At 39.2% G+C, this 16,701-nt stretch overlaps 2 protein-coding genes across 2 annotated transcripts; one reads left to right on the top strand and one right to left on the bottom strand.

The window, feature by feature from the left end:
- The first annotated feature begins 2,158 nt into the window (after window positions 1–2,158).
- LOC110678277 (rRNA-processing protein FYV7-like) lies at window positions 2,159–2,506 on the top strand. The gene has a single exon (XM_021850901.1). It carries the CDS (start codon window positions 2,159–2,161, stop codon window positions 2,504–2,506), a length of 348 nt encoding a protein of 115 aa, XP_021706593.1.
- A 289-nt stretch (window positions 2,507–2,795) lies between these two features.
- LOC5571933 (PHD finger protein 20-like protein 1) lies at window positions 2,796–14,678 on the bottom strand. Its single transcript, XM_021852970.1, has 5 exons — window positions 13,302–14,678; window positions 12,354–13,176; window positions 11,193–12,208; window positions 3,173–3,340; window positions 2,796–3,104 (listed from the first exon to the last, which is right to left on the bottom strand). Exons 1-5 carry the CDS (start codon window positions 14,500–14,502, stop codon window positions 2,944–2,946), a joined length of 3,369 nt encoding a protein of 1,122 aa, XP_021708662.1. The 5' UTR covers window positions 14,503–14,678; the 3' UTR covers window positions 2,796–2,943.
- Between the last annotated feature and the right edge of the window lie 2,023 nt (window positions 14,679–16,701).

The raw sequence follows: 16,701 nt of genomic DNA, 5'->3' as shown, positions 1-16,701 counted from the left end.
TCCGCGTATTTTAAAAAATGCCTGGAAATCCACCGGTCAAGCAGTATTCGGAATTCTCATGCCAACAACAATGTCTGGTCAAATTTTCAGCTCATTTGATAAAGATTCCAGAATGCTTCGAATTGAAAATGTGTTTTTGGGCTTATTTCAAGGTTTGAAAAATCATAACTAGCATGTATAAAATCAAAACCACTTGCTATTACCACTATTTGAAAGCTAATTCTATTCTGTTAAAGTTTCTCGAACACGCTTATAAGATTAAATTGAGTTTTAACATTGTATGATCCAATTTTGTACTCCGTAGTACCCAGAAATTACTGTTTTCTCAATATACATGGTATATAAAACACCCATTGGCGTTATTTTTTCAGGCCCTAGTCAACGGGAATAAAACAAAATACATTTCTGAATTCATTGACCATCAAAAGACTACATGTTGCTTAAGGCAATAAATTATAATAAATGCCTAAAGATCGAGCACCGCGTCGCAACCTGATGATAGTTAAATCATGCATGACACATGTACCGGAAACGAATGAATTGAACAAGTTAGCATTGCTTTTTCTTTCCGAGAGATGATTGTTTTGATCGCATTTCACTGATCATTTAGAACGATTTGAAAACAATCATCATCATCGACTGAGAAAAGGCAGTGCTAACGTGTTCATTTTTTGTATTCCTTGAAGCTCACGGTGGTGCTCTTGGCTCACCCACAGTGGATTTACAAATGCGCTTTATAATTACTTATTTTTTACAATTTATTTTCGTAAGATAAATGGTAACTTTGAACGGGATTGACTTTTAGATATGCATTGTCATCATGTCTGGAAATTAAAAATACGAAATTTTCATGCAGGTATGTTTTTTAGAGAGAAAACTCCCCAAAAATAGTGAGTTTCAAGAACCTCGAGATACAAACCTCAACCAAACTATGTTAAAACTTGTTCCAATCATAAAATCGTATTCGGCAAAAGTTCGTAGAATTGGATAAACTACTATGTAGAGGTATTTCATAAATTTTGATGTTTGGTTCGGTAGTTATGTTTTTTTAAAGCTTGAAAATAGCTTAAAATCACATAATTGATTTGAAGCACAACTAAATATACTCTTAATTGAATGAAATTTTGGCCAGAAGTTCATTTCGCAATGAAAAATCAAAGTATTGGTTGACTGGGGAGTTTCCAGACATTTTTGAAAATATGAATAGGTCTAATATATATATATATATATATATATATATATATATATATATATATATATATATATATATATATATTTGCCCACTGTGCGAAGCTGTTGCAAAGACCATTTGTTGTAGCGTCGCACATGCAGTTATTTAAGTGAATGCGACATTTACACGCAACATTTTCGCATCGTTTGACATTTCAGACGTTTAGATTTCCGATTTTGTTTTTGGTGTTGTTGTCGTTTTTGTTGTTCTGAAGATCAACAAACAGCGTGCGCGGTCGATGCAATTCAAATTATCCAGTTTACATTAAGCGGAAATATCATGAAAACGGACCCAAATATCACCCGTCATCGTAACGGCGCAGGTCCTGGTAGGGGCAACGGTTTCCACAACAGAGATAAACCCAAGAACGATAGGTTTTTCAAGAAGAAGTTCGATAAGCCAAAACACGATGGAGGTTCTGTTGGGAAACCATGGAAGTCCGGTGGAAAGCCAGGAGGAAGAGGTTTTGAGGGGCCAGGTAAACCCCAAGGCGGAGGTCCTGTTGGGAAATCATGGTCAGGTGGAAAACCAGGAGGAAGACATTTCGGGGGTCCAGGTAAACCCCAAGGCGGAGGGAAACCGTGGAAGTCAGATGGAAAACCTGGAGGACGAGATTTTGGGGGATCAGGTAAACCACAAAGTGGAGGTCCTGTTGGGAAACCATGGAAGTCAGATGGAAAACCAGGTGGGAGAGATTTCAGAGGAACAGGTAAACCACAAAGCGGAGGTTCTGCTGGGAAGCCATGGAAGTCAGGTGGAAAACCAGGAGGAAAGGATTTTGGAGGACCAGATAAACACCAAGGCGGTGGGCCTATTCGAAAGCCATGGAAGTCTGATGGAAAACCTGGAGGAAGAGATTTTGGGGGACCAGGCAAACGCAATGGCGGAGGAGGAAGTCAGTTCAGACAGAACAAACCCAGTCAAGGTATGAGGCAACGCGGGGGAGATGCAAGTCATGGGCAGAAGCCACGTGGTGGACCCGGCCATAATCAGGAGCAGAATCAGCACCAGCCTAGTCCGAATCTGGATGCGCTGTTCACGCAGAAACCGGAGAAAGTGAACTACTGTTTGGCGCCGGAACGGTTGGAAGCGCAGGCCCGTGCCATCAAGCGGTTCGAGAAGCAGGACCGGGAGGCGGAACATCAGCAAAAGCAGAGCGAGAAACAACGCAAACACAAGATGATGACCATGAAGACCAAGAAGGGACAACCGGTGATGCAAGGCCGGATGGAGTTGCTGTACGAGAAGGTGCAGAAGATGGTCGGTCAGGGTTGAGCTTGGGAGAAGTCCTCGTGCTTAGAAATAGTTTGCTAAGGTTGTTACCAAATAAAACACTGCTGCAGAGGTGCTTTTATATTTTCTGGAATAAAACGTCGTAATCAAGAATGAAAGTGTTATTTTTTTATACAAAGGGCTGCATCGATAGATCACAGCTCCCACCGAAGAATTCTCGTAGAATGTCTCAGACAAGGTCTTTAAAGTTAACTTAGAGGCTACAAGCCTCTATAAGGATTCTGCACTAGAGGTTCGTTATAGAAGAGATGCTTTTAAATGACGAATAGCATTAGAGTGTAATACGATAGTTTTGATGTGATAATGATTATGTGGATGAATAATCATCCAATGCACACGTTCAGGTAAAAGTTACAATCTTACTTTACCAAGATTACACAATTCAACACGTTAGTAGGTAGCAGCATACACCTTTCGATTCAATAAGTTGGCGGCTGTTGCGCACTGCGATGGATGGCGGAGATCTTCTTCATCTTGTCCAAATCGTTCAGCAGCATGTGGATCGTCTGCTTTGTCTTCGGGTAGTTCTTGGCCGTGGGCGACTCTAGCAGTTCCGCTTTGTCGTCGTACGCCTCGAGAGCTAGAAAGGAATATTAGAAAGACACGTGTAATTGGATGGGCAATTCGAAAAGGACGATTCGTCATTACCAATAATCTGCGCCTCGATGGCCTGCAGTCGGGCCATAGCGGCATTCTGTTGCTTCTGGATGTGCTCCAGTAGAATGGCTTGACATTCGGCCGGATCAATCGGTGCCTCCGGGACGGGAATCTGTGGAACTGGTTTCTGTTCGGTTTTGACTGCCGTCTGGGGTGTGCCTGCAGATTTAGAATTTATTGATATATGGGCTTGTAGCGATCAAGATATTTCTTCAAAATGTAATTCAGGTACTTTCTGAAAGTTTTCTTCAGGTATTGGGGAATCCAAAGATTTCTTAATGAACACATTCAGAGACGTTTTCACGGACTTTGAATAATATACCACTAGATTTTCTGAAGGAATTCCTCGAAAAATCCCGAATGGAAATTTGTGTTTACTGCTGTGGAACCTCAAATAAACTTTGGAATATTTCATGAGTATTTTTTCGAGAAATGCCCTTAAGAAATGTCTGGAAGAACTGCAGGAGCAACCTTTGGATGAATTGAAAACAATTTCTGGGATTAACCGTGGATGAATTCTAGAAGAAACACTAGAGGTAGTATCGTTGGAGTTCTCATGGATTTCCTGAAGATGATCGTCGAATCAACCTTTGAATAATCGCTGGTAGACTTTCTGAAGATATTGAATCCCTAGGAAAATTTTTGGAGTGAACCCTGTTACAGTAGAAGTCTTTGAAAGTATTCCAGATGAAATCTCTGGAGAAATCACTAGGATAATTTCTGAAGATTTTCCTCGAGGAATCTGAGAAGACATTCTCGAAGACTCTGGTGAACGGTCGCCTTATAGTCTCTAAAGGTTTCTCTGGAGCCTGCAGAATTTTGCATCAGGATTGATTCACTACTAGGCGGAATACAGAAAAAGAGACTTTAGACATCGTTTTGGTTGAATAGAGACATTGAAAAAAGAGACTAAAAAGTGACTTGCATGGAAATAGAGACCAAGTCTTCATAAAGACACCTGCTATCGATGAAGAGAAATCGTTCATCGACTTAACTTATCAAACGAATTGAGAATTCTTTCGACTAGGCTGCATAAAAAGCTGGAAAAATACCTAGAGACATTTTTTGGAGGAAATTCCTGAAGAAACTTCATGATGAATTCATGGTGGAACTTATTGAGGTATTCATTCAAGATTTGAAAACAGAATTCATGGAATAACTGCTGGAAGAATTCATGAAGCAATTATTGGGAGATTCCATAGAAGAATCCGTATGCGAATGACTAGAAGGAATGAATAATGCTTGAGATTTTTTGTAAAATAAATCTTTTTTCAGGAAAAAATACTGTATGAATGTTTGGAAGACATCCAAATTTAGAGTAACAATTGAAAAAATCGGCCGAAGTGTCATTGAATGAAACGCTATGAAATTCTTGTTGAAATTACCAGAGGTATCAGTCTTGGACTGTTGAAGGATTTCCTGAAGCAAATTCGGCAGGAATCCTTCTAAGCATCCCTTAAGAGAATTACTGGAGAATCTTTAGTGAAATTTCTAAAGGAATCCCTAAATGTAGTTCTTCATACTCGGTAAGTAGGCCTTGACCAGGCAAAACGGTTTTTTTCTCTGCTTGTCAATTTTTTTCACTCATTTCAGATACAAATTACTTCCGAATTTTTGGATTGCGATCTCGTGGATTTCCTGGGACCATTCCTACGAGGCTTTGGATTGCGATTCAGTGGATTTGCAGGGACCATTCCTACGTGGCTTTGGTTTGCGATTTCGTGGTTTCGCTGGGACCATTCCTACGAGGCTTTGTCTTGCGATTCAGTGGATTTGCTGCGACTATTTCTTCAAGTGTTATATTCAAGAGTTGCAGTTTTCTCAAGCATTCAAGTGTTTTGCCTTTCATTCAAGTTCGTCGTTGAAGTTTTGTGATTAAAGTTCATTTTGGAGTTTCGTTTGTTGTTGAACTTCCAACATAAGAATAAGTATTTTTTATTTTATTTCTTCACTTTACTATTTTTATTACTTTCTCAAACAAATTCACATCTTTTCCCTCGTTGAGTTTCTGTTATGGAAACTGACGAAACCTCTTTGAACAAACCTTTTCGTGTGGAGGTTTATCCTTCCAGTTTTTCTGGTCCATTTGTAGTTTATTTTCGTAAGAAAGAAAATCCGATTAACGTTTTATTGATTTCATCTGAAATTTATAAAAAGTACAAATCGGTGAAAGAAATTAAAAAAAATTCTCTCGATAAGTTGAGAGTAATTTTTGGATCAAGAGATGATGCCAACTCTCTTTTGGAATCCAAAATGTTTTCTAATTCCTATCGCGTGTATACTCCTTGTGACGCATGCGAAATAAACGGAATTATTTATGATGAATTTTTGGATTGCGAAGATGTTAGGAACCATGGTTCAGGAATTTTTAAGAACCAATCCCTTTCTCCTGTTGGAGTCCTGGATTGTGTTCGTTTCGCGTGAGGCTTTACTACCCAAAGCTCATGCATTGTGACAAATGTCTCCTTTTTGGTCACACTTCCAGTTTTTGCTCCAATAAACAAAAATGTTCGAAGTGTGGCGAAGCGCATTCTTCGTTTGAATGTAATAAAAATTCGGACCTTTGTATTTATTGTAAACAGAAGCACAAATCTTTGAAAGATTGTGCTGTTTACATTGATCATCAATCCAAATTAAATCAAAAAATAAGAAATAAGAAGAATTTATCATATGCTGAAGTAATGAAATCTTCAGATAACATTTCTTCAGCTAATGTTTTTGAAATTTTACCCAATGATGATGGAGTTGAATCATTTGATAATTTCAATAATTTTGTTTACAAACCTCCTAATAAAAGGAGAAGAACTGTTAATATTTCTTCCAACAAATAAAATAATATTTCTGATGAACCTCAACCATCAACTTCTTTTGATATGCATTTTCCTCCCCCTAAGGCATCTGCACCTCACAAAAATATTCCAGGTTTCGAAAGATTTGATTCTGATTGTTCATCCAAGCCTAATGAGCAGTCCAAGACTAATTCTAATGAGCAAAATAACGAAAATTCAAGTCAGTCAATTTTGAGAATCCTTGAAGAAATTGATGACATTTTGGGATTAAGTGATTTTTGGAAAAAAAAATCATTAAAATGGTTTTACCATTTTTGGCCACTCTTTTGAATAAATTGAATTCAAAAATAAATTGAATTCATTTGTTCCCCTCATTGCCTCATTATTTTCTTCCTAATGGATTCAAATAATTGCGATAATTTAAACATTTTACAATGGAATTGCCGCAGCGTTATTCCCAAAATTGGTCGGTTGAAAGCATTAATTACAAATTTTAATGTAGATGTGTTTTGCTTGAATGAAACATGGTTAGGAACATCAAAATTTTTCCGTATTCCACAGTTCAACTTAATAAGGAAAGATAGGGATTCATTATTTGGTGTTCGTGAAAATATTGAATTCAAACATTTAGTTTTATCTTTTCAATCACAAATAGAATACGTTGCTGTATCTATTAGAAAAGAAATATGTGAGTTTTCTATTGTTTGTTTTTATATTCCTCCAAATGCAAGTTTTTCGTTATCTCAAATAAAATGTATTTTGAATGAAATTCCATCACCATTTTATGTATTGGGCGATTTCAACGCACATAATTTCGCCTGGGGTAGTGAAAAAACGGATGGTAGGGGTTCTCTAATTATGGATTTGATTGATGATTTTCATTTAAATATTCTTAATGATGGATCGATTACTAGGGTTGCTGTGCCTCCCAATAATCATTCATGTGTTGATTTATCCCTTTGTTCAAATAATTTATCAATGCAATCTTCTTGGAAAATTATTGACGATCCAAATGGTAGTGATCATTTGCCTGTTTTAATTGAAATTCAAACATCTCAATACAATAATATATTAAATGAACCATGTGTTCCTGATCTCTGTAAAAATGTCAATTGGATTAAATGTTCTGACCTTGTATCTGATTCATTGATAAATATAGTTAATTCTGATTCACCAATTGAAAACTATAATACTTTTTCAAAGTTATTGAATAACTGTTTACGGAATTCACAGAACAGGAAATTAGTGTCTGGTACTGTAAAGAAAAATCTTCCTTCTTTTTGGTGGGATGATGAGTGTTCCATTTCTTTAAAGAATAAATCAGATGCTTTCAAATTATTTCGCAGATCTGGTTCTAGAAATCATTATTTATTATATTGTAAAGCTGATGCACTGTTTACAAGAATTACAAAATTTAAAAAGAGAAATTATTGGAAAAATTTTGTTGAAAATCTTGACAGAGAGACTTCTTTATCGATGTTATGGTCTGTAGCTCGTAATTTAAGGAATTATAAATCGTCTCTTCCCACTGTTTTGGAATATTCGGAAAAATGGATAGATGATTTTTCTTCAAAAATATGTCCTGATTTTGTACCTCCTCCAATACATTTCAAGGCAAATTCTTTTAATTATTTTCCGGAACTTTGCAATACTTTTTCATTGGCTGAATTTAATATGGCGTTATCAATTACTAAAAATACTGCTCCTGGAATTGATAATAATAAATTTATTGTATTAAAGAATTTGCCAGATGAAGGAAAACTTCATTTACTTTCAATTCATAATTCTTTCTTATATCAGAACATTGTACCTCTTGAATGGCGTTCCATTAAAGTTATTAGTATTGTGAAGCCTGGTAGAGATCCTTCGTTTGCAGATAGTAGAAGACCAATTAGTTTGCTGTCATGTTTTCGTAAACTGTTTGAACGAATGATTTTAAACCGCCTTGAATTATACGCTGAAGATAACAAAATTTTTCCATCTTCTCAATTTGGTTTTAGAAGAGGTCGTGTTACCCGTGATTGTGTTTCATTTTTGGCTTCACAAATTCAACTTTCCTTCAATAAAAAGCAGGATGGTGTTTCAACTTTCTTAGATGTTTCTGGGGCATATGATTCTGTTTTAATTTATTTAATGTTCAATAAAATGAACAATTTAAAAATTCCAAATTTGATTTCAAATGTTTTATGTAATTTGTTTTCTTTCAAAATTATGAATTTTTTCCATAATGGATGTTCCAAAACTATTCGTTATAGTTATTTTGGCCTTCCACAAGGGTCTTATTTAAGTCCTTTTTTGTACAATTTATTCACAAGTGACATTGCTTCCATTATTCCTAATGGTTGTTACTTACTACAATTTGTTGATGATAATGTGATTTCTATTAGTGGCAAAAATAGAGAGATCATTAGACATTTTATGCAATGTGCCTTAGATAATATTGATATGTGGGCACATGAAAACGGTTTTTCTTTTTCTGTTCAAAAAACAAAATATATTGTTTTTACACGAAAATATTCTTCCACAAATATAAATTTATATCTTAATGGACTTGAAATTGAAGAAGTTGATATTTACAAATATCTTGGTATATGGTTTGATTCTAAATTGAATTGGAACACTCCAGGGATTGAATCCTGAGAAAATGGAGAGAATCTCTCACGTATCGCTCTCTGAAACTATCATAACATGCTGCACATTATGAGAGACTGTTTATCGTATACTGCTACAACTTTGATCAGATTGGGGGGATAGTAGTGCATGGTAAAACCCCTCTAAATATGCTCAAACCCTGGGGGACACTATTGCTATTGGAAGTTCGGGGATTGTTTATCTTGCCAGTAAAGAAAAATACCTATCCCCAACGGTAAATAAGCGAGAAAAATGGATTTTATCATCGCTCTCTCCTTGGGGCTCTCGCTCGCTGCTTCCATTTATCAAACTTGTAACACCTTGCGATACAATGACGATCGTGGACCGCAACAGATGGGATGTTTTTCTTTGCATGCTTTGATCGTGCTTCATACTCAAATGAGAGCGAATTCTGCAATGCCTGGAACACTCACATCAAATATATTCAAAAAGTTTGTGCAAAACGAATAAATTTTCTACGAACAATCATTGGTACTTGGTGGGGAGCAAATCCTTCTGATTTAATAACACTTTACAAAACTACTATTCGTTCAGTTATGGAATATGGTTGTTTTACATTTGGTAGTGCGGCACAAACATATTTTGTCAAACTTGAAAAAATACAATTTTTTGAGAATTTGTTTAAAACTTATGAATTCAACTCATACTCAATCAATTGAAGTTTTGGCAGGTGTTATTCCACTTAAAATTCGTTTTCAAGAATTGAACTGTAAATTTATGATGAATTGTTTTTCTAAAAATCATCCGATTATTAATATTTTAAGGTCTTTATTTAAAATTAATCCCACTAGCAAAATATTAGACTCCTTTAATCATTGTTCTGTTGAAAATATTGTTTCAATTCCTTGGAATGCATTTTATAATTCTAATATCAGCATTCATACTTATCAACCATTAATTGACTTGTCTCTATTTTATGAATTGAAACAAGTTCCAAAAATTCAACATTCTAATATTTCTAAATTTTTATTCGAGCGGAAATTTAATGGAATCACTCCTGCACAATTTCATTATACAGATGGTTCTTTGATTCATGATGATGCTGGCTTCGGTGTGTACAATTTATTTTCAGCTCACTTTTTTAAATTACAATCTCCCAGTTCTATTTTCATAGCAGAGCTGATTGCCTTATATTTTGCATGCATCTTGATCAAAGATTGTACTCCAAATATATATATTATTTGCTCTGACAGTTTGAGCTGTCTTCATGCATTGAATACAATCAATTTTAATTTTAAAACTCATCATATATTTTTTATGATTAAAAAAATACTATTTGATCTCAACTCTCAAAGATTCGTCATAAAATTTGTATGGGTCCCAGCTCATTGTAATATTTATGGAAATGAACAGGCTGATTCTTTAGCTAAATTAGGTGTGAATCGTGGCGTAATTTCCAATCGTGATATTTCGCCTTCTGAATATTATTCAAAATTTAAAAAAATATCTCTTTCCAATTGGCAAAATTGTTGGAACTCTAGTGATAAAAGACCTTGGTGTCATTCAATTTGTCCTAAAGTAAATCACTTTCCATGGTTTAATAATATGTCAGTCAGTAGAAATTTTATTTGCTCATTTTCGAGGTTAATTGGGTTTATTCTACGACTGGCGTGAGGTGAGAATTGTCGGTGTCGTATAGCGAGGTGACAATTCTCGACTCGAGTGAAGTGACTCTCCATTTGATTTGCACGGCGAGTCACTTCACTCGAGTCGAGAATTGTCACCTCGCTATACGAGAACGACAATTGTCACCTCACGCCAGTCGTAGAATAAACCCGAATGTCAAATCATTACACTTGCAACAGCCATTTGTATCGTATCAACATTACAGATTCCAATTTGTGCGACTGTGGGAAATCCTATGAAGACATTGATCATATAGTATTTCATTGCGACAAATATATTTCTCCAAGAAACAAATTATTGAACAGCATAACTAATTTTGGCCTCTCAGTTCCTGTGTCTGTGCGTGACATACTAGGTGCAAAATGTTATCCAATTTTAAAATTATTGTTCAATTTTTTGAATGAAATCTCATATTTTGTTTGATACTTCGTTGTTGCTTTTTTCTTTTCAATTTATTTTCAGATATCAATAAGGTTGTGATTCGTTCCCCGACTGGTTTTTATTTGACTGAATTGATGCCCTTATTCCATACCTAATTGACGTCCCTTTCAAGACAATGGCTCTGTTATGGTTCGTTACCGTGTGAGCCTTTAGTTTTAAGTGTGTTTTATAACGTTTTGTGAAAAGATAAAGAGGTTTTGTGCCTCTTTGAGAAAGATTTCCAAAAAGAAATCACTCAAAGGGGTTTTCCCTCTTCAAAATTTTTGTTTAAAAATAAATAAATAAATAAATAAATAAATGTAGTTCTAAACAAATCTCTTGAGAATTTACGAAAGCTTCTCCTCAAGTAATCTATGAAAGAATTGCTGAAAAACTATAAAATATTCTTGTTAGAATGTCTGGAACCCCAATAATTTAGACATTGTTGACACTTCCGCTAAAATAGTGACCAATTCTCTAAAACGAGACCTGCTACCAGCCCCAAAAATTTGTTCGATACTTACTATTCAGCGGAACAATCCCAGACAAATCTCCATTTCCACCGCGCGGAGGGCTGCTCTCCCACTTCTTTGACCACAGGTACATTTTGGGGTGGTCCTTTTTCTCGGCGATGTTGATCTTCACCTTCAGGCTGTGCATGAATCGTTTCAGCTCGAGCAAATTCCCACCCAAGGTGTGACTTTGCTTCAGAATATCGAACCTGGTGGCATGTTTCGAGTTCGGAGCATGATAGCTGGCCACTGGCAATTTACCTTCGTACAGCCAGTCCTGGTCATGGATGTACTTCCGAGATTCTCGACCCCCTTGCGGATTCCGGCAGATGTAGCACACGTATTTGTCCGGAACTTGAGTGTCCCTCTCGAACCCGTTGCAGATTCCGTGTTGCCAGCACAGACACAGTTCGCACTGGACCATCAATCCGTCTTCCTCGCCGTATCCGCACATACAGTTGATGATCTCTTCCTTCTTCATTGAAACGATCTTGATGACCTCCCCATTCTCGTTGATGAACCTCGGGCTGTTGACGGCCGCATTAATGGAATCATCTCCGTACTGACCGCAGATGCTGGCATTCGTCATCTGACTATTATCGAGATCTTTATCAAAGCTATATCCGTGCCGGTCGAAGCTATCGTTGCCGGCCGTAGCAAACGAGTGCCGAGTATCGTCCGCCTCCATATAATCCATGGCGGCCCGCGACAGATTGAGCTTCCGCTTCTTCTTCTTTTTGGAGGCCGCGGACGCTTTGCTGATCGACCCGACGGCTTTGGACTTTTTGGTGTACTTCTTCTTCTTGCTGGAGAACATTTTGATCTTGGTAGGACCCTTGGTGGTCGTTTTGGCAACGGCAAGCGATTCGAGGGCCTCTTCCGCGTCGAACGAACCCAACGCAGTGCCATCCGCTGGAACTGAAGTACTGGATGCATCCGGTTTGATGTCAAATGGAGCCGACGTATCAGCAGGTTTATCACCCAAGTCGAGCTTTTCCTTTTTGAGAACTGGTTCCGATGTTTCTTCGCTGTGGAGAAGAATGGGTGAAAATAGATTAGTTAAACGGTGTAGAACGTTTAGCATTTTAGAAGCATTAAGCCTCCTTAAGAAGTTTGGAGAGCTTCTCTCGATTAGCATAGAAAGTATCTCCCCGCTAAGCAAATTGAACTCACCTGCCCTCAACCTTGACGTCTTCTTCCAAGCCCGGTTCTTTTTTAATGGCCACATCCTCCCGCTGGGACTCTTCCTTCAGCGAGGTCCTGGATGCCGACGCGGTTATCGATTTGCGGCGACTTATCTTCGGCGGAGTGTCGATAATTTCCACCGGCGTTCGAAGCGAGGCCAAATCCTGCATATTGGGAATCTCCCCCAGCCCCTTGGCCAGCTCCTTGTGATAATGTTTGATGTGAATTTGCAGATGATTCTCCTTCCGGAAGGTCTTCAGGCAGTCCTCCTCTGGACACTGCAGAAGATTGTCGATGATCTTGACCTTAACCGAACCGATGTTGATTTCCGTGTTCAGGAGAACCGGTTCGACTGGCACCGGAGGAGGCAACAGCGAATCTTTGTACTCCTGAGTATAATGACAGAATCCCAGCTCTTTTGCGCGTTTCTTGTGCAATCCAAAGTCGAACACATCCGGATCGTATGCTTCGCCCTTTGTAGCGAGGAAAGTTTTCACCTCTTGGCGTGACCGGAAAACCTTCCCTTCCGAATTGACCAACAGGACGTCCATCTTCCCAAAGGTGGTGATTCTTTGATAGACATGTTTGACCCAGCCTTCCGGTAGACGCCAATCCGACACGATGACACTGTAGACTTTTACTCCTGCCACTTCGACGACGGCTTCCTCACCGATGGGAAAATCGTTCATCCAGTGGCAACACCATTCGCCGGACTTCGGAATCTCCGGATAGTCACTGAGCTTTGCCACTTGGGGAATGTGAAGCGCTGCTACTGGGGTCACAGGGGCTGGCAATGGTTCTGCTGCGGGTACTGAAAGTATAATTGAATGATTTTAAGATTGAAAACCCGAATTTAGTACTATACCATTTAATTCCACTAGAGTTTTGGACACTTTGACAGATGCTAAATCTACCAAATTAACAAAAGTCTCTTACCGTCCTCTTCCTGTTTAATTGGCGTTGCCAGAGCTTCCTCCGCCTCACTTGCCACTTCATGTCGCTTCACCTTGCTGATGTGATTGACTTTGCACACTTTTACGAAGCCATCGTCAAACAGCACCTCGTACATGTCGTTCTCCAGCACGGCCTGGATGGTGGCCCGGAACTTCCGGGAGTCACTCCAGCGCGCAAAGCACTTCTCCCCAATCGAAAACCGGACCTTGCCATTGGGGGTCTTCGGTTGCTGCAGCGGCCTCAAGCGGACACTGTCCATCGGAATCCATTCGTCGTTCAGCTTCGAGTTGCTTTTGCCGTTCTTATCGAACTGGACCAACACCTCGCGCTCCTCAGTGTCTACTTCCAGCAGCTTTGCCGGATGCCACTTTCCGGCAAAATCCTGAGCTTCAATTTTGGTGCCCGGAGCGAAATTGATCTGCTGATGGCTACTGCTGGCCGAGACAGGCATGGATTTGCGAGGTGAAGGTGGGGCCTTCTTACCTTCCTTCGCTGCCGGAATGGGATCACTTCGACGAGCCTTCTTCGCCGAAGACGCCGAGGCCCTGGCGGAAGATGCACGCTTGGGTGTGGTCTTTTTCTTCGCCGGTGTTTTCTTTTTCGGAGCTGGCAATGGCGATATCAGCGCATCCTCTTTCAGAACAATATCATCGTCGGCCACTTCGTGCTTGATCTCAACCTCTTCCTCCTTCTCTTCCTTTACATCATCATCTTCCTGCTTTTCATCGTCTTTCTTTTCTTCCGGATCATTCTTGACTTCCGGATTTTCCGGAGCTTCATCCTCCTTCTTCTCCATTTCATCGGTTTTACCCTCCTCCTCCTTTACAACTTCCCCAGTTTTCTCTTCCTCCTTGATCTCGTCCTGTTTTTCCGCTTCCGCTACCTCTTCCTTAACTTCCTTTTTCGGAGTGGCCACAATCGACCAGGAGAAAATCGTCGGAATTGCACCGAGTTTCAACACGTACTTCTTTCCCTTGAAATCCTGAAAGTCTGCCTTCCGGAAGTGACGGCTGCACACGTTAGAACCCTTGTTGATTTTAAACGTCTCCGGAAGCCGGCAAGCTTCTATCCACATAGCCTTCACATCCTCCTTCACCGGAATACGGTGAAAAGTTACGCCGCGATCTTCCTTACGAGCCGAACTCGAGGGGCACTCCTTGATGATACACTTTCGAACCCCCATCGCTTTCGGAACGGGGGAAATTTCACCGGCACTCGTCGCGGCACTTTTTTCGTAACAAATAGCACAATTAAAGTTCTAAACCCAACAAAATCTACGAGTAATTTCACAATTTTTCACAATTTTTTTCAGGAAAGAACGAAACAGTGCGCGTTGTTTTGGTTTGTTTGACAGCAGATAAAAAAAATGTTGCAAACATTCAAGGGGTTCGTCGATGGTGGACAATTACATTAATTACATCAAGGCTGCACGCAAAAATAAATGTGCGGTAAAAACTACACTGAAAACAGCATTGCGGTAAAAATTACTGTTGTGAAACCATTTGTAGTAAGCCATGATTTATGTGACGTTAGACATAGAAAAATAAAGTTGTGAAACGTTTTCCCACACAGCAAAAAATAATGTAATATGCATCGACGTAATTTAGCCGACGTACTAAAATCAAGATGTAAACGCGAATATTGTATGCGATATGACATGCTTTTAGATGTCATATTACATCGACCTCAAATTACATTGGAACAACATTCCACTTTTGGTCTACGTCGCAATTGTGTAATAATTACATTTGAAAAACATAAAATATTACACAGAACCAGCTGCAACCAAGTGGTTCTCATGAATATGTGTAATATTACACGAATGAATGCCATAACGCATTCATAGCGATGTTATAATAAATCTCGCAACACGGCCATAGTTTGTAGTAAGCATCATGGCGTCCAGGTCGTGGTACATGTTGGGTTGTTTTTCTTTGCGGATTTTGGTGAGTTTTATTAGATAAATACAGTCGACTCTCCACATCTCGATGTTCTACATCTCGATATCTCTCCCTATGTCGATGTTTTTTTTCGGTCCCTTCACTCTGCATACATTTTCACTCTCCATATCTCGATATCCTCCTTATCTCGATATCTCCATATCTCGATGTGATTTTCGTTCCCAATTTTCTCTCCGTATGTCGATATGCCCATTATCAAAGGTTACTAGACTAGATTTTAGAGATTCAAAACAATTTGCGAAGACGAAATGACATCTGTTTGTTTTTGATTTTCCTGGCAACGGGGTGATTTTCAATCTAGTATTCGTTAAAAAATTGTTCTATGTCTCGATCTCTCCCTATCTCGATGGTCCCTTCGATATCGAGATGTGGAGAGGCGACTGTACTCCTAAAAACAGATTTATACATTCAGAAATCTAATAATTTGTTTTGTTTTCAACAGATGTGTCTACTTCCGTACGGATTGATTGCAAATTTGGACGAAATCCCGATCAGCTTTATCTTCCATGTTCGCTCGGAAAGCAAGGGAATCTTGTTCGGATGCCTGATGAAAAGTATGGAAATTCGAAAGTATTGAGGATCCGTTGGCTGGCTCTGTCCAGTAGGGCGACCGGATTGATGACCCGCAGAGTGCCCATGGCTTTTTCGTCCGGGTCTTCCTTGCGTTTCATCAAGCTGTCTTTCATCTTGATGTACCACGAAAGGGCCTCCTTTTTTTCCGGAACGGGTCAAATTCTTCCCCGGAGTGACAAGTGCTTGCTGATGCGATGAGTTAGCTGACCCTGTGCCCCATGAGTACCATCCTTTCGGGCAATCCGATCGTTGATCAGCAGATCATCGTCGAAGAACAATCTTCTTCCGTATCCGGGCGGGCATTCCGTAACTTTGTCCCAAAGGGGTGTAGTCCCAGTCCTGCGGGGTCAAATGCAGGAGGAGAAGATCCGTCAATGTCCATTGGAGGACCCATCGTTCTCATCATCGGGTTCATCCCTGATTTCAACCTCCGACACGCCGGCCGATTGCTCCCGCCTCCGGTGTCGCCTTTCTCATCCGACGCGGACATTTTCCGTGATTATGGATGTCTTTTAACGATTGTTTACAACGGCCTGGGAGGGAGGCACCGATACTACACACGAAATATAAGGCAACGTTATTTTGAACTGCAAGATAACTCCAGCTTGCCAACAACAATCAAGGCAGGCTTCGAGAAAATCGGTAGTTTCCTTTTGTTGTGCACCTTCGATCTTTCCTGACAAACATGAAAACAGGGCCACAGTTTTCTATGCACTAAATATTCATTTTCATTGGAAAAAGTAGAACGATGTGTTTTTCAATGCTTTATGTTCAATCAGATTAAATGGTGCTCACGTGACATTACTTGCGTTATGTGCATGAATTGATTTTCATTCGATTTTTATCAC

Source organism: Aedes aegypti, chromosome 3 (assembly GCF_002204515.2).
Source record: "Aedes aegypti strain LVP_AGWG chromosome 3, AaegL5.0 Primary Assembly, whole genome shotgun sequence".
NCBI classification, from domain to species: Eukaryota; Metazoa; Arthropoda; class Insecta; order Diptera; family Culicidae; genus Aedes; species Aedes aegypti.
The sequence above is the reverse complement of the archived record's forward strand: the minus strand, read 5'-3'. Positions and strand labels throughout refer to the sequence as shown.

Bases quoted from the DNA above. Each gene is read 5' to 3' on its own strand.
- LOC110678277 (XM_021850901.1), top strand. From the start codon at position 2,159: ATGAGGCAACGCGGGGGAGATGCAAGTCATGGGCAGAAGCCACGTGGT.
- LOC5571933 (XM_021852970.1), bottom strand. From the start codon at position 14,502: ATGGGGGTTCGAAAGTGTATCATCAAGGAGTGCCCCTCGAGTTCGGCT. The intron at 12,209-12,353 runs GTGAGTTCAATT...TCTTCTCCACAG, and splicing joins GACGTCAAGGTTGAGGGCAG to CGAAGAAACATCGGAACCAG. The intron at 3,341-11,192 runs GTAAGTATCGAA...CTAAATCTGCAG, and splicing joins TGGGATTGTTCCGCTGAATA to GCACACCCCAGACGGCAGTC.